The 20,270-nt window shown below is 41.3% G+C and overlaps 2 protein-coding genes across 2 annotated transcripts in view; both read right to left on the reverse strand.

The window, feature by feature from the left end:
- LOC306931298 (NACHT, LRR and PYD domains-containing protein 1b allele 3-like) overlaps positions 1-20,270 on the reverse strand; it is a 136,450-nt gene that overhangs the window by 62,510 nt on the left and 53,670 nt on the right. The window lies entirely within an intron of this gene.
- LOC306931453 (pleckstrin homology domain-containing family G member 3-like) overlaps positions 1-20,270 on the reverse strand; it is a gene marked incomplete at both ends in the record, with an annotated part of 70,673 nt that overhangs the window by 20,249 nt on the left and 30,154 nt on the right. Inside the window, 10 exons of the mRNA XM_079512855.1 lie at positions 1,319-1,352; positions 5,280-5,366; positions 5,497-5,589; positions 7,272-7,454; positions 8,870-8,926; positions 9,022-9,099; positions 11,308-11,458; positions 12,893-12,939; positions 13,472-13,541; positions 16,508-16,608. Coding sequence (XP_079368981.1) covers positions 1,319-1,352; positions 5,280-5,366; positions 5,497-5,589; positions 7,272-7,454; positions 8,870-8,926; positions 9,022-9,099; positions 11,308-11,458; positions 12,893-12,939; positions 13,472-13,541; positions 16,508-16,608 — 901 coding nt within the window. The remainder of the gene's footprint in view (positions 1-1,318; positions 1,353-5,279; positions 5,367-5,496; positions 5,590-7,271; positions 7,455-8,869; positions 8,927-9,021; positions 9,100-11,307; positions 11,459-12,892; positions 12,940-13,471; positions 13,542-16,507; positions 16,609-20,270) is intronic.

The raw sequence follows: 20,270 nt of genomic DNA on the forward strand, positions 1-20,270 counted from the left end.
TAGTCTCTGTGACACATTTAGGGGCCGCAATCTGCATTCAAAGATGTTCCTAGAAGCTTTGTCATTGGTCGAAAAAAACCCTGGTCGCAATGACTAACCAATCAGGAAGCAGACAGGCAAATCGACCAATGACAAAGCTTCTAGGACAATCTTTGAATGCAGATTGCGGCCCCTAGATGAGTCACAGAGACTACATGTTTTGGGAGCGTTCTCCCCTTTGCTGGCTGTCTGAATACCAAAAAAAAAAAGAAAGAAAAAAAAAGGCCATTACATTTTTGACATATTATTGCTTATAGCAGCTTTAAGTGCACATGCCGCTAGGCCAGTAAGGAGAGAGTTACAGTAGTCAAGTTTTGACATGACGTCTGTCTGGATAAGGAGCTGGGCTGACTCCTGGGTGACGAAGGGTCTAATTCTAATTTGTCGAATGTTATAGAGTGTGAGCCTACACTACAGGATGGAGTGACAGCTGTGATGTGTGCATTGAATGAGAGCAGACTGTCCGGGACTACACCAAGGTTCTTGTCGCTTCAGTGGGTTTGTAAGGAAAGTTAAAGCACAACTTTAGTTTTTTTTCAAACAAGGTTCATGTTTTAGGTTGTTATTAGAGAAACTAAAAGATGAGTGTAAATTTGTTTTCGTTTGCTGCTTTCTTTCGTTTTAGCGATTGTAGCTATTTTTGACAGTGGCCCCACTGTCAAAAATAGCTACAATCGCTAAAACGAAAGAAAGCAGCAAACGAAAACAAATTTACACTCATCTTTTAGTTGCATTCGAACATGGGGCTAAATATGTATTATTTTACACAATTGTGAGTGTTTTTTTTTTATTATTATTTACTATAGTCCTACTAGACCCCAGGAAATTACATCTGGCCACAAAAGATCACAGGATCTACTGAATGTGAAGGGGGTGACAAACTGACATGTTGAGCCATACAACACAGTATGGCAGCCCCCTATAGTACCCCCCTTCACATTCAGTAGATCCTGTGATCTTTTGTGGCCAGATGTAATTTCCTGGGGTCTAGTACGACTATAATAAATAATACAAATACAAAAAAAAAATATATAGGCCTACATATTTAGCCCCATGTTCGAATGCCCCCGCCCACTGTCAAAATAGCAAAACATCGCTACAACGAAAGAAAGCAGCAAATGAACAAAAAAAAATAACACTCATCTTTTAGTTTCTCTAATAACAACCTAAAACATGAAGTTGTCCTTTAAAACGATGTGCTTGTATTGCAAACATCATCATCATCATCATGTCTTATTTATGCAATCTGAAGACAATCACATACTGTATCAATACTTACACACTGAGTCCATTTCTAAGATGGCCTCCTTTGCCTGAAACAAATCACAAATAGACTTTATTTTAAAAGCGGTGAAATTGATATACCGGTAGTTTGATTAAAACAAACTTTTTTCTTTTTAATCATCCTGTTATTTCTCAACAACTATTACCGGCACAGCGTATATTATTATCCCTTAATTGGTCTAATATAATGTAACTGGTGTATTATCTACAGGTGTGTAGTGTGTAGGCTACCCTACATTTACCTAAGTACTGTACTTAAAGGTGATAGACAAGTTTTCAGCCAAAATTTAAAATATATATAAATGTATTTAGGTTGGCCTTTTTCCCCTCTATCTTTCCCTATTATGATGCTGAGGTGTTCTCCTGCAACAGCACACTCCCCCTTTGCCCCCCTGTAGCTGAATGCACTGTTTATATCCACTACAGTTTACTAGACGGGACGTCGGAGGGGATTTAAACTTTTAGCCAATTGCAGCGCGAGGCTGTGACGGTGTGTTCAACCCAGCAGTATTATAATGAAAACGCGATGCGATTTCAATTGCAATGTATAATACTAGAATTTCGCGGGCCTTCGGCCCGCTCATCCCAGAGTTGCGTTGGCCCGCGTTGCGATACAGAAGTCCACAGATACAGAAGTGCACAGTGACACGCGTTGTATGCAGCTGTTTTGTGTTGCAGCGCGCGTGTAGTGTTGTTATCCATATATGCGCCTCGGTTCGTCCCGTTTGTTCCACGGCAGGTGTCGACGCAGTCGTTGGCGCAAATTTCTTATTATTTTAACTGTGTATTTAATTGCGGCTAGTAGCACACATTTTTTTTTAGGAGCACGATGAAAAGTTATGAAATAATGTGTTTGAGGGCCCTCCTATATACAGCTTTAGTCCCCACACGTCTCAATATTTGCCATTGACAAAGAACAGAGAAATTAGGTCGAAATGCCGCTAAATATGACGTAAATTAAAATGTATTATATATATATGTTTTTTTAATTGAATGTAAATACTTTACTTATAAAAAACCTGGCAACCCGCACCCCGCGGTCATTTTCCGCTAACCGGAGCGGTGCTCCCTAGCCTGCTGGAGGGGTTCACATCATCCCATGCAGCCTCGAGAGGAAAAAGAAGGCAAATAAATGCAGCCTTGAGGCTACCTCCCAATGTGGTGTTGTGGAGCTTGATCACCTCCTCGTCCTCCTTTTCTCCCCAAATTGGCAATGCCACATTTTTTTTTAGGAGCACGATGAGAAGTTATGAAATAATGTGTTTGAGGGCCCTCCTATATACAGCTTTAGTCCCCACACGTCTCAATGTTTGCCATTGACAAAGAACAGAGAAATTTGGTCGAAATGCCGCTAAATATGACGTAAATTAAAATGTATTATATCTATATGTTTTTTTAATTGAATGTAAATACTTTACTTATAAAAAAACCTGGCAACCCGCACCCCGCGGTCATTTTCCGCTAACCGGAGCGGTGCTCCCTAGCCTGCTGGAGGGGTTCACATCATCCCATGCAGCCTCGAGAGGAAAAAGAAGGCAAATAAATGCAGCCTTGAGGCTACCTACCAATGTGGTGTTGTGGAGCTTGATCACCTCCTCGTCCTCCTTTTCTCCCCAAATTGGCAATGCCAATAAATGCAAAAGTTGCCTAGTGTGAATACTTCCACAGCCTAAGTAGTAAAGGAGAAACTATCAGTCTTCTCCGAAATCGGTCAATGTTTGTCAACTCAGCACGTGTTGACAACGCATATTAGTAAACAGAAGCCGTATGTGTGTCACACCAAAAGTGGTGACCTATAGAATCCTGTACATAGAAGCATCACGCAATCGTCTCCCTCCCTGTGTGGGTCACGTGGTGGGCTCTGAGCAAATGGGAGAGAGAATGTAGTGTTGCCAGGTCCGCGTATTGTAAGCGAGTGGTAGTGTGTGTAAGTAGCGTGTTGAATGGCATTTTTTCGGTGCTTGTTTTCATAGACGTGGCAACAAATTAGGCGGGGGTGTCGGTGCTTGTGGCGTGTTTGTGTTTATTATTGATATTGATATTGTTTGCGAGTGTGGACGGGAGCCGGCTTTAGTGGCAGTGCGATGACAATTGTTACGCGGCTGGTGTCGAGTGTGGCCGTGCGGCGCGACATGAGGAGATAGCCGTGGATCGACGCGGAGGGTAAGGCTGTGTCGTGTTAGTGTGTTGTTGCAGTGTGTGTTGCAGCGTGTTGCAGCGTGTCAGTGACGTAGTAGCTGGTGCCTTTTGTTCCTGTGCGTGCTTTTGGGCACATGTTTTCAATTGTAATATAGGATTATCCCCATAGCTTAGTTTCACTAACATTGTTCACGTGAAATAGTATGTTTATGATGTAATATGTAAGCCTATTGAAATTATGAGAATCGCTATAGTGCATGGTTGGGTGGTGTGAAACTAGTGAACAACACCAGCAGCAAGCACCAGAACTCGGAGGATCCTTAAGGTGGCCTTACACTAGCCGATTCTTTTCAATCTGAAATCCGATAGCACCACACACTACAGGATAATCGGAGCGGGGCAGAGCAAATATCAAACATTCTTGATGTTGATCGGGCCGATCCCGATCGCGCTTTGAGCGGCCCCGAGCAGATCGATTGAGTCGGGCACCCCCCGAGCGTCAAAAAATGCCCGATTATCGGCTAGTGTAAGGCCACCTTTAGTCACAGAATGACTCGGACTCGGACCCCAATAAAATCTCCTGGTTAGGCGGCAGGCCTACATCAATATCGTTCATGTGGAGTGGGTTGTATGTGCTTATTTGTTGAAATGGTGGAAGTGGAAGTGAGTAATAGTATCATTTCACCAGCCACCACCGCGGCGACTGCCTGTCGGCCGGCTTGAAGCGTGCATTCAAGCCGTGTTCGCCAGCGGTGACAGGCTAGCCGTCGCGGACCCGGTTCTTCATTGCAATGAATAACCGTGGACAGAGTAGTTCACATGAACGATGCTGTAGTGGCTGGGGCATTTGAGGGGCAATATGTTTTATATGCACGATTACAAATAAAAGTTGAGAGCCAGTGAGTCTCCTCCTCCGCTACTTCCTCATTTGAGGGACTCGTCGTGTCAGTCGTGTGATATTGCGATTATGCTACAGTTACCCTTAAAAAAACATGTCAACTCAATGTCATTGTTGTAACTAAGATATCGATAGAAATTCATGATTTTTTAATGTCATATTTAGCCATACGAGCGCAATATCCATAGCGTCCCTCCCAGCAGCAACAACAATCCCATAGCCTGAAGTGACCTGGCTCAGCCAATAGAATGAGGGGGGAGGGGGGTGGAGCTAGATTTGCATTTGTTTGGATACACTCACTCACTTCTGTGTACAAACACTGGAAACTTGTCTATATCACCTTTAAGTACAATGTTGAGGTATTTGTACTTTACTTGAGTATTTCCAACTTCCAGTACTTTTACTTCTACTCCACTACATCTCAGAGCCACAATTTGTACTTTTACTTCGCTACAATCATTTGAAAACATGAGTTACTGTACTAGTTACTTTGGCGATTTAAATTTTTATTAGAAAACATACATTAACCACTTCAATCCTATACATTTCGGCCACTTGGAAATAGCAGATCTACAAGCTCACAATGTGCCGCGTTACATTTTGAACTTGTGAAATGGGACATTCTGCAATATGAGTACTTTTACTTTTAGTGCTTTAAGTACATTTTGATGCCGATACTTTTGTACTTTTACTCAAGTACAATTCCGTACTTTTACTTGTAACAAAGTACTTCTAAATTGCAGGATTGGTACTTTTACTTGAGTAAAACAATTGAGTACTTTTTCCACCACACTGCTTCTGAGGTATAATATCATGTAATTGGTGTATTATTGATAAGTGTACTATACTACACAGTACCTTCTGACGTATAATATCATGTAATTGGTGTATTATTGATAGGTGTACTACTACACAGTACCTTCTGAGGTATGATGGCGTGGTGGTTTTCCAGAATGAGTCGTTTGATGTGAAGAGTCCACAGTTTCTTCTCCTCTACGGTTCTCGCCTGAACAGAACGCACGCGCACAGACACAGACACAAGTTCCGAACACAAAACACATTAACTGTACACACATTGGCCTTCATTCTAAAACGTGGTTTGACACACCACGTTTGTGTGTGTGTATGTGTGTTACCTGTACGGTAGTGGGTTGTTTGGGGTGTTTGTAGTGAGTCACGCTGAAGCACAGAGAATCCTTTGAGCTCTCTATCAGCGTCAGAGTGGAACACTGGAGAGAACACACACACACACACACACACACACACACACACACACACACACACACACACACACACACACACACACACACACACACACACACACACACACACACACACACACACACACACACACACACATTATTTGAATCCGCAAATTACAATTAATTCTACAGGGAAACTATATATATATATATATAACGCTATACAGTTTGAATCGGGATATGTATACTTACTTATATAACATTTATTTCTGAACGCTACTGAGAGTTTAGAATATGCATCCATTAGTTTACACATGTCTGCCCTTAGTAGTGCTGTTCGACCAATATAAAAGCGCAATGCAATACATTTTTGCAAAAATTTGAGTTAAAAGAGTTCGCTCTGAAATAATATAATATTTAAAGATTTGTGCCGCATTTTCACGGTTTTTCAAAAATAGCAGACCTACAAGCTCATAGCGCGGCACTCGGTGCCGCGCTACGAGCTTGTAGATCTGCTATTTTTCAATAGCTAAAGTATAACATAATGCTTAAAACACCAAAAGGGGTTCCCGCCCACAATGGGTTATAGACCTTTAAAGCCTCAAACAAAGCCAACAGCCGAGTTGACAAATCATGACTATTGAGGGTATGCGCGTGACATCATCATCAAACCCGGAAGTTATGCAGGAATGGCTGCTGAGTGGCAAAAAACTACTTTGTGGCCTTGACGGCCCATACATCCAAACAGAAACGTCCTATCTGATTGCATTAAACAACATCAAACAATGTTAAACTCACTTTGCCTGTTGCTTTGCCACTCGATGTGCCATTCACTTTAAGCATGCGCACACCCTCTATAAATACATTGTAGATTGTAGATTTGGGCTGAACAAATAATTAGAAAGAAGGAAAAAAGGTTCGGCACAAATTTCTTTGTTTATTGTCATGATTTGTTGGTCAAATTTGACTGGGGGGCTGCCATTGGATTTTTTTTTAAATTTTTGTTTTTTTAATGTCATATGAAAGCAGGGAATCTAATTCATCTTCAAATTGACATAGGCCTATTGGTTGTTCAGTTTGACCCACCAGTTTTGGAGATATGGCTTATAGAGTAATGTCTTGCAGAGAAACGAGCGAGTTGAGACAACAGGCTTGAAAGGTTCACTGTACGTGGACTAACATTACACCTAGCTACATGTTTAAGCATTTATTTCATATTTACATGTAGATTTTGGCTCTGACATTTATTTCAGACATGCTCTAGTATGTGAAGAGTCTGCGGCTATTACGACGGCATCAAGGCCCGCCAAAATACATTTTAGTCGACTAAATCAACTGTAGATTTAGACTAGACTAGACTAACACCAAAACATTCCAGGTGACTAAAACTAAAATTAAAACTATCCAAGAGACTATGACTAAAACTAAATTAAAAAATGTGCTGTCAAAATCAACACTGCTCTTTAAGGACAGACGTTGCTATAGCGACGGCATAGACGCTAGGGCTTTCACTTCTAGTCATTTTTACTATTTGCCTAGTTTACTAGTCGACTAGTTGTTTAACTACCTATTATGTTTTAAAGCATTATGTTATACTTTAGCTATTGAAAAATAGCAGATCTACAAGCTCATAGCGAGCTTGTCTTTAGAAGACATTTTTTTTAATTTCGACGTCAGGCCTAAATGGGTTAATGCCCTAATAGACGCACCGATATATGGGACTTGTAGACGTAGAGGTCTCCGCGGCGCTTGACGATGAGCAGCATGCGCTCGAACAGGAAGAGGGTGCGCTCGTTTTTGGCGTGGGTCACCTTGAAGGTCCCCTCCAGCACCAGCTCTCCGTAGGTGGTCAGGTCGGGGCCCTTCCAGTTCAGCAGCAGAGACTGCACCTCCTGGTGGCCAAGCACAGAAATCACACCTTTAAAAAACCCACTACTAAGAAGACCTAAGAAGCACTTCCTCCTATAAACAGCTTTTTTGTCCCCACACTCAAGATTTGCCATTGACAATGAAAGGGGCATTCAGGTCAAATGTCCGCTAAATATGACGTAAATTAAACATCAAAACATTAAACGCCATTGACAATGAAGGGAAAATGTACGTCATATGTAAACGAGCAAATCAGCTAACCAATCACAGGCAACAGGCATTCTGATTGGCCAGTATGAGATGATGCGTGATGATGTATACGATGATAAGAGCACCCCTCACTTCACACGGGTGTGATTCTTTTACTTTAGCTGTGGAAAAAATTTAAAAAATCTTTAAACTGTGGCGCAAATCTTTGAATCTATATGGGCGCTGACCCCCATCTGAAAATATGTTGTTTCAGGGACCCCCCTCCCAGAAGCAAAGAACAAAAAAAAAAACATACGTTTGGAAGAATATATGTTCAAAGATTTGCGCCACATTTTCACGATATTTCAAACATAGCAGATCTACAAGCTCTACAAGCTTGTAGATCTGCTATGTTTCAATAGCTAAAGTATATAAAAATGCTTAAAACACCAAAAGGTGTTCCCGTACAGAATGCGTTAACTCCCCCGTCCATGTCAAACTGGCCCTCTGTTTTCATAACCCCGTCTTAAAACTCTTTTTCTTTTCTTTTTTTGTTCCATTCCCAAGCTTTTAATACAGACAAGAGTTTTACTTACATGAGTTTTATTTGTGTCGCTTGAGTCCATATGTTTGTGTTTCTTGTACTCTTTATTTGTGTCTCTTGGACATTTTCTGTAAAGCACTGTGGTCAACTCTGTTGTTTTTAAAATGTGCTCTGTGAATGCAGTTGGAGTGGGTTGGATTAGAGAGAGAGAGAGTGTGTGTGTGGTGTGTGTGTGTGTGTGTGTGTGTGTGTGTGTGTGTGTGTGTGTGTGTGTGTGTGTGTGTGTGTGTGTGTGTGTGTGTGTGTGTGTGTGTGTGTGTGTGTGTGTGTGTGTGTGTGTGTGTGTGTGTGTGCGTTTAATGTTAGTCTAGTTTTAGTCGACTAAACGTCATACAATTTTAGCCGACTAAATCTACAGTTGATTTAGTCGACTAACATGTATTTTGGCGGGCCTTGATGCCGTCGCAATAGCTGATTTTAAACTTGCTCACAACGAGATCGGCTATTTTCAGCATGCGACCAAGTGTCAAATGACTTATACTGGATCTCTTCCTAACATTTTTAGTTTTTATCTGTTGACGAAATTGTCATCATGGCTTAGTTTTCATTTCGTTTTCGTCAGTGAAAAAAGGTAGTAGATGAACATTTTTCGTCATAGTGTGAGTGTGCGTATGTGCGTGTGTGCGTGCGTGCGTGTGTGTGCACCTGCAGTCTAACAGAGTGCTCGTGCTTCCTCTTCATGTCGTTGATGCACCAGGCCACACCTGTCATGGTGTGTGTGTGTGTGTGTGCGTGTGTACCTGCAGTCTAACAGAGTGCCCGTGCTTCCTCTTCATGTCGTTGATGTACCAGACCACTCCCATCATGGTGTCGATGGCCTCCTGCACCACCTCGTAGCCCTCCTCCTCCTCGGGGTCAAAGTGCTTCGCTATCTCCTGCACGCACGCACGCACGCACGCACGCACACGCGCACACACGCACACACACACACACACGCACACACACACACACGCACACACGCACACACGCACACACGCACACACACACACACACACACACACACAGTGATTGCGTTAAAGAAGATGAACCCATTCAGGACATACGGGGACCTCTTTTTGGTGTTTTTTAAGCACTATTATACAAGTTATACTTTAGCTATTGAAAAATAGCAGAAAATCTGTGAAAATGTGGCGCAAATCTTTGAATATATATTCTTTCACAGCGAACGTTTTTAACTCAAATCTTTGCTTCTGGGGGGGGGTCCCTGGAACAACACATTTTCAGATGGGGGTCGGCGACCAAATACAGATAATTTTGGGGGTCCTTGACATGAAAAAGGTTGAGAACCACTGACATAGAAACATGTTTTTTTCTGAAAACTGTCATGATTTAGAAGACATTTGTAGAATCAAACTTAGGTCTAAATGGGTTAAGGATCCTCTGGACAGGTTTCAGGAGGTATTACTGTGTGTATATACAGTATTAGGGATGTCCCAAATTGTCCAATGCACTTTTTCTGTTTCCTATCCGATCCAGATACTACAATTTCTGTGTTAGCCGATACCGATGCCGAATACCAGAGGATAATATTTATAATAATACAAAAATAAAAACAATCTTATTTTGAAGATGGAGTTGAAAAAGGATGCAATTATTATCTCTATAGATGGAGTGAATATTGAAAGAGTGAATGAATTTAGGTTTTTGGGGGTTGTATCAGATGAGAAATTATCATGGAAAAAAATCATATAGCATATACTGTATAAAAGCCAAGGTGGCCAAAAGTATTTTTATTTTGAACAAAGTAAAATATGAGTTGGATACGAATGTATTGAGGATGTTGTATTGTACACTGGTTTTACCATATTTTATTTACTGTTTGGAAGTATGGGAAAACTCATACAACAGTAATATGACTGTTGTATGAGTATGAGTATGACTGATTATGTTGCAATAAGAGAGCGTTAATTAATAATCATTTATAAAGAAGATTTCAGAGCACACACCAATAGGCTTTTTATGTTATCAGGCGGATCTGAAAATCATGGATTTGGTTGAATTACGAACATTATTAGTGGTGTTCAGAGTGAAAAACGGATCATTACCAATACAGTTACAGAAGTCATTTGTGTTTAGCTCAGAGGATGAGGACCATAGAAGAAGACATGATTTTAAACATCTGTTCGCATCTGTGCACTTCTGTTACAGGTATAAAGTTATGGAATTCACAAAACCAGGAGTTGAAGAGTTGTACAACAGTGTTTCAGTTTTAATTTTTTTTTTAAAAAGGAAACAATTATAAATTATGAATTAGAAGGTTAGATTTTTTTTTTCTTTCAGCTTTGTTTTGTTTGTTCTCTTGTTGAGCTCTATGTTCTTTTTGTCTTTCTTTGTTTTCTCTCTTTTTTTATTTGATAATCATGGTAATCATGGTTGTAGGTGTATGGTTGGTAGCAGAATCAATTAGATGTTTTTTTTAAATGATAGATAGGGGCAGGTATCAATAAGATGTATCTTCTTCTATATGTGAAAAAAAGTAAAATGAATATAATCATGTAAAACCATAACTGAAATGAAACAAATAAATATGAAATGAAATGAAGTCCACCGACCGGGAATAGTGTTTATAGCTATATATCTCATGTTGTGTTTATAGCAGACTACTCACTCAAATATGCACTTGCAGTTTGGGCATAGTGTCAACCCCTTTACCCCTGTGTCGGATGGGTGGTTAGACTGGCATATTCGCCGATACCGATATGATAAGGTCCAATCCGATACTTTTCCAATACCGATACAGTATCGGGACATCTCTAGTATATATATACAATTACAATTCATGAATTTAGCAGACACTCTTAATCCAGAGCAATTTACATTAAGCAAGAACAAAAAGCATGGCAATACATCACATACATAAAAAGGTAGTTATCATGAATCACACGTAAGCAAAGAACGTAACAGTGGAATATGCTTTATGTCTACATAAAATGCTATGAGTCTACATAAAATGCTATCTAAGTTACATAAGTGCATGGGGCCTTTGCATACGCCTGTAAGGTCGTCGGGGCTATAGGGCAAGTGCTACGGGCCATGATGGAGTCTGAAGAGGTGGGGTTTCAGACTACGGCGGAAGACATTACCTGCAGTAGTATTTGGTACTTGACGATCCTCTGGACAGGTTTCAGGAGGTAGGATCCCAGAGGGAGAGAGTGTTTCAGCGTGGCCTGGCGCTCCCGGAAGAACTTAGCCAGAGACTTGTTCCTCATGCACTCTGTCAGGGCAGCCACGGAACTACAGGGGCAGGGAGGGCGGACGGACAGACAATTTACAATTTAGGCATTTAGCAGACTAGAATAGAGCGCCGAAGTCCTGACATCACTCGCTCATCCCCTGGTTCTGCCTGATTCACGGAAGTGATTTCTCTATGGAGAATAACATGGGGTGATCTTAATATCGTTTCATATAACCATTGTGGTCCAAAAATAAACAAGCTGTCTCTGCGTTATTGTCAGTGTCTCTGTATCGTTTGCGACAGTCAGTCACTCATATATGATACAGTCTGTTTCTAGCGAAAATGTAACTAATTAGCGTTTTCTCTCAGTCAGTTGATTCTTCATATCCATATGAGTGTAACGGCCGGGATGACATTATTATGTCATTTTCAAACACAGTTCTTATATGAGGCGATCTAAAATCCCCCTATGGGGATTACAATGCAAATAAAAAGTACATGAACACGTGGATTTGCGCCCTCTACCGATATTGACGTCAGACTTCCGGTGCTCTATACAGAGAGACTTACAGTAAGCAAGAACAAGACAAGGTAAAACACATCATATACATAGAAATAGTCATCAAGGATCATAAGTAAGCTACAGTAAGAACCTAACATCCATCTAACTATGATCATACACTATAATGCTATGTCTACATAAAAAATGCTATCTAAATTTAGCCTTTGCATACGCCATCGAGGCTAGTGCAAGTGCTACGGTCTAAGGTGGAGTCTGAAGACGTGGGTTTTCAGACTACAGACATGCATAAAGTGTTGTGCTAATCACAGCTATAACAATAGCAACTGGAGGCGGTGTTGGCCTTTCTGTGTGGAGTCTGCATGTTCTCCCCGTGTCCCCTAGGGTAGGTACCCTCACATGTTCTCCCCATGTCCCCTAGGGTAGGTACCCTCACATGTTCTCCCCATGTCCCCTAGGGTAGGTACCCTCACATGTTCTCCCCATGTCCCCTAGGGTAGGTAACCTCACATGTTCTCCCTGTGTCCCCTAGGGTAGGTACCCTCACATGTTCTCCCCGTGTCCCCTAGGGTAGGTACCCTCACATGTTCTCCCCGTGTCCCCTAGGGTAGGTACCCTCACATGTTCTCCCCGTGTCCCCTAGGGTAGGTACCCTCACACTGATTTTACACTTGCTGAAAATAGCAGATCTACAAGCTCAGCTTGTAGATCTGCTATTTTCAGCATGCAACCAAGTGTAAAATGACTTACCTGTATACTGGATCTCTTGTCCACTAGTCCCTTCCTAACATTGTAGTCTGGTTTTTATTTGTTGACGGAATTGTCAATATATTTAGTCTTAGTTTTAGTCATCATAGCTCAGTTTTCATTCACTTTCCATTCAGTTTTCGTCAGTGGAAAAAAAGGTAGTCGACGGACATTTTTCGTCTTAGATTTAGTCGACGGAATCAACACTGGTGTCAGTAGTACTTACTTAGGGTAGTTGGTGCAGTATTGTGTGTAGATGTCAAAGTACAGCGCCTGCAACCAGAGACACAGAATTCACACTAGGGCTTTAAGCAACTAGTCGACTACTAGTCGACCTTGTTAGTGTTTTGTTTTTTTGTAGGCCTCAAGATCAGGTTATAGTTATAGTCACCAATGTACACAGTTTTTAAATGTACAAATATTTATTTCCAAATGAAATTGGGATCCCATGGAGATGCCATTAAACGGGGGTCCTTGAAATTAAACTGGTTGAGAATCACTGCTAGAGAGCCGTAAAACTCTTCTCTTACGGTGGTACCCTGGCTGGCATATGTTTTTCATTATTATATGTTTGCCCATTTTGGGCGGGAACCCCTTTTGGTGTTTTAAACATTATGTTATAATTTAGCTATTGAAAAATAGCAGATCTACAAGCTATTTTTTTTATTTATTTTGAGGTCAGGCCTAAATGGGTTAGTGTCAATTTGGAGGTCCTAGACATGAAAAACTTTGGGAACCACATCGGTCTATAGAACACTATGAACATTATGAATATAGCATAATGATGTCATTCTCCTGGTCTGACCTTCATGACGAAACAGCGGGCCACGGCCACTGGGTCGTTGTCACACAGATCCAATGACTGGAGCAGCTCACTGCAACACACAGCCAATAGGAACAGAGGAAACACATGCAGCCAGTCAGAGGCCAGAGGAACACACAGCCAATAGGAACAGAGGAACACACAGCCAATAGGCCAGACATAAGATACAGTATAGGGCCCTGGACTATTAGACATAAGATACAGTATAGGGCCCTGGACTATTAGACCTAAGATACAGTATAAGGCCCTGGACTATTAGACCTAAGATACAGTATAAGGCCCTGGACTATTAGACATAAGATACAGTACAGGGCCCTGGACTATTAGACCTAAGATACAGTATAAGGCCCTGGACTATTAGACCGAAGATACAGTATAAGGCCCTGGACTATTAGACCTAAGATACAGTATAGGGCCCTGGACTATTAGACCTAAGATACAGTATAGGGCCCTGGACTATTAGACCTAAGATACAGTATAGGGCCCTGGACTATTAGACCTAAGATACAGTATGAGGCCCTGGACTATTAGACCTAAGATACAGTATAAGGCCCTGGACTATTAGACATAAGATACAGTATAGGGCCCTGGACTATTAGACCTAAGATACAGTATAGGGCCCTGGACTATTAGACCTAAGATACAGTATAAGGCCCTGGACTATTAGACCTAAGATACAGTATAGGGCCCTGGACTATTAGACCTAAGATACAGTATAGGGCCCTGGACTATTAGACCTAAGATACAGTATAGGGCCCTGGACTATTAGACCTAAGATACAGTATGAGGCCCTGGACTATTAGACCTAAGATACAGTATAAGGCCCTGGACTATTAGACATAAGATACAGTATAGGGCCCTGGACTATTAGACCTAAGATACAGTATAGGGCCCTGGACTATTAGACCTAAGATACAGTATAGGGCCCTGGACTATTAGACCTAAGATACAGTATAGGGCCTGGACTATTTCACTGTTTGACAGGGCAACCACGTTCAACCTTTTGACCTGCATAGCATTTTAGACGTTAAAAAAATAATAACATTCCAAATATTATATATGATGATGTTTCCTCTACACGTCACGCAATGCAAAGTACTGCCGTACCACAGAGGTGTCATCATCACATTATTATCGTCTCAGAAATGTGTAATTATTGGTAGTAATGATCAATACGCGATCAATACCAATAGTCACAGCAAAACAAAGACACATAAGAAGATCCTCGCCTTGGCCACCAGGCGGCGATGGCCTAGCCCCCGAGAACTGCTGAAAAGCCAAATTCCAATTCCCAAAATCTCGGCAACTCACTCACTCACACTCGGTCACTCCTTCATGGTGGCGGTGGCTCAGGGGTTGGAGTGGCTGGATGGTAACTGGATGGTAACCACAAGGTTACCAGTTCGAACCCGGGCTCCCGCAGAGTTAGTGTCGAAATGTCCTTGTGCAAGACACCAAACCCCTAATTGCTCCTGATGCGCTGGTTGGTGCCTTGCATGGTTTCCGCTGCCATCGGTGTATGAATGTGTGTGTGAATGGGTGAATGTAATCCACAATCTATCTAAAGTGCCTTGGATAAAGGCGCTATATAAATGCACCATTTACCATGGTGGTGTTACGGTGACATTGCTGAAATATGTGACAATCGTGTAGACAATTACATAATGTCACTGTCCAAATGTGAATCATTGCAGTGTGTTCATTAGCCGAGTTCAACCTAGCGGTATTTAGGCCACGTCTTTTGTGTGAAGTCCACAAGATGGTCACATATTATTTCATCAGGTCACCAATTTCACCATAATTTGCCATGCTGGAGTGATCGAGTGTGAGTGAGCGATTGGCCGAGATTTTGGGTATTGGAATTTGGCCCTGTGTGCGCGCGTCTGGAGGTGTAGGTGCGCGCACACGCACACGCACACACACACACACACACACACACACACACACACACACACACACACACACACACACACACACACACACACACACACACACACACACACACACACACACACAGTTTTAACCCCTTCAACCCTGGTGTCCCTATTCCGGGACAAATCGTTTCCCCCACATCAGTTTTTTTTGGTCTCCAGTGGAACCTTCAAAATAAGGGTTTCACTGAAAAACGCAGGCAGTTAAGGAATTATGAATTAAAGGTGTAGTGAAACGGAAATGGTGGGCATTTTATTTTGAAGTTTCAGCTTGAAATGCTGGCTCTGAAGTTTCTGAACCAATCAGAGCGTCGCATCCCTCCAGGCTATGGGTCCTATAGGTCCGTCTCATGCACAGTGGTTTGTATACAAAGTCACAGAGACAAAAAGCCAGGGGATGTTTTTCTAACCTGTACACAACCTATATACATATTTCAGTGTGATGATAAGGTTGAAAACGAGGTTTAGGATTAGGTTGACATCCACTGTCTGGATGTCATCTTGAATTGGATTAAAAATGGAGGATTTCTGTAATCAGTAGCACCTGTGTCATAGCTTCAAATTGACATATTGGTTGTTCAGTTTGACCCACCAGTTTTGGAGATGTGGCTTATAGAGTAATGTCTTGCAGAGAAACAGCGAGTTGAGAAAACAGGCTTGAAAGGTTCACTTGGGGGTTGGAGGCCAAATGTTTAAGTATTTATTTCATATTTACATGTCTTCTTTGGACTCTAACATTACACCTAGCTACGTGTTAACCATTTATTTCATATTTACATGTGGATTTCAGCTCTGACATTCATTTGAGACATGCTCTAGTGTGCTATTTACTCATTTTAGACATACAATATAAATAAATTCAGTTTTTCTCTTGTCCAACATTTTAGTCTAGTTTTTATTTGTTGACAAAATTGTCAATATATTTAGTCTTAGTTTTAGTCATCATAGCTTAGATTTCATTTAGTTTCCGTCAGTGAAAAAAGGCAGTGACGAACATTTTTCGTCTTAGTTTTAAGTCGAGGAAATCAACACCGCTTGGGTGAATGATGTAACATGACAACCTCACGGTGGGGTCATCCAGAATTACCTGTTGAACTCATAGATGTCCTCAATGTTCCCAAACAGAGAACACACCTGCTCCGGTCGGATCGTCAGCTCAGCCTGGTCGATGATGTGAGACAGGTAGTCCTGCAAGACAGACAGACAGGCAGGCAGGCAGGCAGGCAGGCAGGCAGGCAGGCAGGCAGGCAGGCAGGCAGGCAGGCAGGCAGGCAGGCAGACAGACAGACAGACAGACAGATTAAATAAACTGTTGAGCAGTATAAGGAGCAGTACTCATTGCAGGTTATGTATTCATTATGATCTATGTACTTTGGCTGCTCCTCCCTGCTCTGAATTCTTCAGTTTGTTTGTCGATGTGCTTCCTACATGTTTGGACAGACATGCAGGCTGGGACAGATGTATTTGCATGCCCAGTCTGGCCCTGTACAAACAAACATACATGCTATTGTCTCTGTCGAGTGGGAAATGTTTATATAATATATATAAAATAAAAATTACTTTTCAGGATTCAAATTCCAATTACTAACCCATATAAGTCCGATGGAACCGATTCTACAAATGTCTAGTTAAATCCTTACTCGGTGCAACATTATGAGTTGACATGGGGTCAGTTTGGCCCAAAATGAATAGGCAGAGATGGTACAAGTATGCCTAAATTCATATTTAGAAAATGTTTCAGATGAAGAAAAAAAAAAGAGGAAAAAAAAAGAAAATACATGATTTGAATCGAATATTTAGGAAAAGTTATGGAAGGGGCTGACGATTTGATTGGGTGTTTTTAAACTATATTGACACTGTATTTTGTCACTGTATTTTTTAGAAAAGTCTCAACAAACAATACAAAATAAACAGTTGCTTCTACTTTATTCGATGAATTATGAATTAGAAAGGCGGATATTTATTATCGATATTTATTATCTACTAAAAAGATCTTAAAAGTCGTCACTTTGGAAACTTTCTAATATCATTTGACAACTTGTCCAATTTAATCCGTTTTTATAGTATATTTTGTTGATTTTATTTGCAATGATCTTTTTTGTTTTTCTTTTTTTATTAAAACGTCTTAAAATTGCTTAAATTGACACATGGTTAACTGTAATTTGTGTTACACCATCATATGAATATTAAAGTATAATATATAATTCCCCAAAAGATGAAATATGGGGATATAAGGGGACTATGGCAAATTATGTGTTGTCCATGGTGAGCAAGTTGACCTGGTGACCACCTATAAATATTCGGGCACTACATTTGACAGCAAGCTGAAATTTGAACTGTCAAATGCTGTGTAAAAAATTACACCCGTGTGAACTGAGTGGTGCAACTACACATTTATTGTTATAGTTACTGTACATTAGAACCAGGAAAGCATCTGTACTCTCCGCATGTGACGTTAGTATGACGTCACATACTAACCATAGCAACCATGCTCACCCGTGTGAGCATGGGTACTAACAAAGCCAGTTGTTGGAGTGGTTTGCACCACTCAAAAAGGTCAACAACGCCTCTTTTGTTTAACCCATTCAGGCCTGAGATCAGATTCTAAAAATGTCTTCTACATCCTGACAGTTTTCTGTAAAAGCTATGTGTCGTTCTTCGATTTAAAAAAAAATAGCAGACCTACAAGCTCGTAAGGTATTGCTTAAAACACCAAAAGGGGTTCCTGCCTAAAATGGGTTAAGGAAGCTTGCCAAATTTCAGGGTGATAGATATTTGATGAAACTGTTCTACAGTGCTTTCATTGAGTAAGTTATCTCCTTCTCCATAATTTGTTGGTATGGAAACCTGAACCTAAAAGGACAAAAAACACCTCAGTAGGATTGTGAGAACGGCATCAAAGATAGCCGGAGTAAATTTCAGTAGCCTGGATCAAGTATTCCAGAGACAGGTGCTTAACCTATTTTGGGCGGGAACCCCTTTTGGTGTTTTAAACATTATGTTATAATTTAGCTATTGAAAAATAGCAGATCTACAGCTTGTAGGTCTGATATTTTTGAAAAATCGTGAAAATATTTATTTCAGAAAACTCGAGGATTTAGAATATTTTTTTTAAATGTTGAGGTCAGGCCTAAATGGGTTAAGAAAGCCAAGTGCATTCGTATGGACAACTCTCATCCCCTCAGCTCTGAATACAGGCTGCTCCCTTCTGGCCTCTAGGTCCCAGGGGCCACTAGTAACAGATATAAGTTATCCTAAAGGTCCCTACAGGGGCCACTAGTAACAGATATAAGTTATCCTAAAGGTCCCAGGGGCCACTAGTAACAGATATAAGTTATCCTAAAGGTCCCTACAGGGGCCACTAGTAACAGATATAAGTTATCCTAAAGGTCCCAGGGGCCACTAGTAACAGATATAAGTTATCCTAAAGGTCCCAGGGGCCACTAGTAACAGATATAAGTTATCCTAAAGGTCCCAGGGGCCACTAGTAACAGATATAAGTTATCCTAAAGGTCCCAGGGGCCACTAGTAACAGATATAAGTTATCCTAAAGGTCCCTACAGGGGCCACTAGTAACAGATATAAGTTATCCTAAAGGTCCCAGGGGCCACTAGTAACAGATATAAGTTATCCTAAAGGTCCCAGGGGCCACTAGTAACAGATATAAGTTATCCTAAAGGTCCCAGGGGCCACTAGTAACAGATATAAGTTATCCTAAAGGTCCCAGGGGCCACTAGTAACAGATATAAGTTATCCTAAAGGTCCCTACAGGGGCCACTAGTAACAGATATAAGTTATCCTAAAGGTCCCAGGGGCCACTAGTAACAGATATAAGTTATCCTAAAGGTCCCTACAGGGGCCACTAGTAACAGATATAAGTTATCCTAAAGGTCCCAGGGGCCACTAGTAACAGATATAAGTTATCCTAAAGGTCCCAGGGGCCACTAGTAACAGATATAAGTTATCCTAAAGGTCCCAGGGGCCACTAGTAACAGATATAAGTTATCCTAAAGGTCCCAGGGGCCACTAGTAACAGATATAAGTTATCCTAAAGGTCCCAGGGGCCACTAGTAACAGATATAAGTTATCCTAAAGGTCCCAGGGGCCACTAGTAACAGATATAAGTTATCCTAAAGGTCCCAGGGGCCACTAGTAACAGATATAAGTTATCCTAAAGGTCCCAGGGGCCACTAGTAACAGATATAAGTTATCCTAAAGGTCCCAGGGGCCACTAGTAACAGATATAAGTTATCCTAAAGGTCCCTACAGGGGCCACTAGTAACAGATATAAGTTATCCTAAAGGTCCCTACAGGGGCCACTAGTAACAGATATAAGTTATCCTAAAGGTCCCTACAGGGGCCACTAGTAACAGATATAAGTTATCCTAAAGGTCCCTACAGGGGCCACTAGTAACCGATATAAGTTATCCTAAAGGTCCCTACAGGGGCCACTAGTAACAGATATAAGTTATCCTAAAGGTCCCAGGGGCCACTAGTAACAGATATAAGTTATCCTAAAGGTCCCAGGGGCCACTAGTAACAGATATAAGTTATCCTAAAGGTCCCAGGGGCCACTAGTAACAGATATAAGTTATCCTAAAGGTCCCTACAGGGGCCACTAGTAACAGATATAAGTTATCCTAAAGGTCCCAGGGGCCACTAGTAACAGATATAAGTTATCCTAAAGGTCCCAGGGGCCACTAGTAACAGATATAAGTTATCCTAAAGGTCCCTACAGGGGCCACTAGTAACAGATATAAGTTATCCTAAAGGTCCCTACAGGGGCCTCTAGTAACAGATATAAGTTATCCTAAAGGTCCCTACAGGGGCCACTAGTAACAGATAGTTAT

Source organism: Electrona antarctica (assembly GCF_951216825.1).
Source record: "Electrona antarctica genome assembly, chromosome: 10".
Lineage (NCBI taxonomy): Eukaryota > Metazoa > Chordata > Actinopteri > Myctophiformes > Myctophidae > Electrona > Electrona antarctica.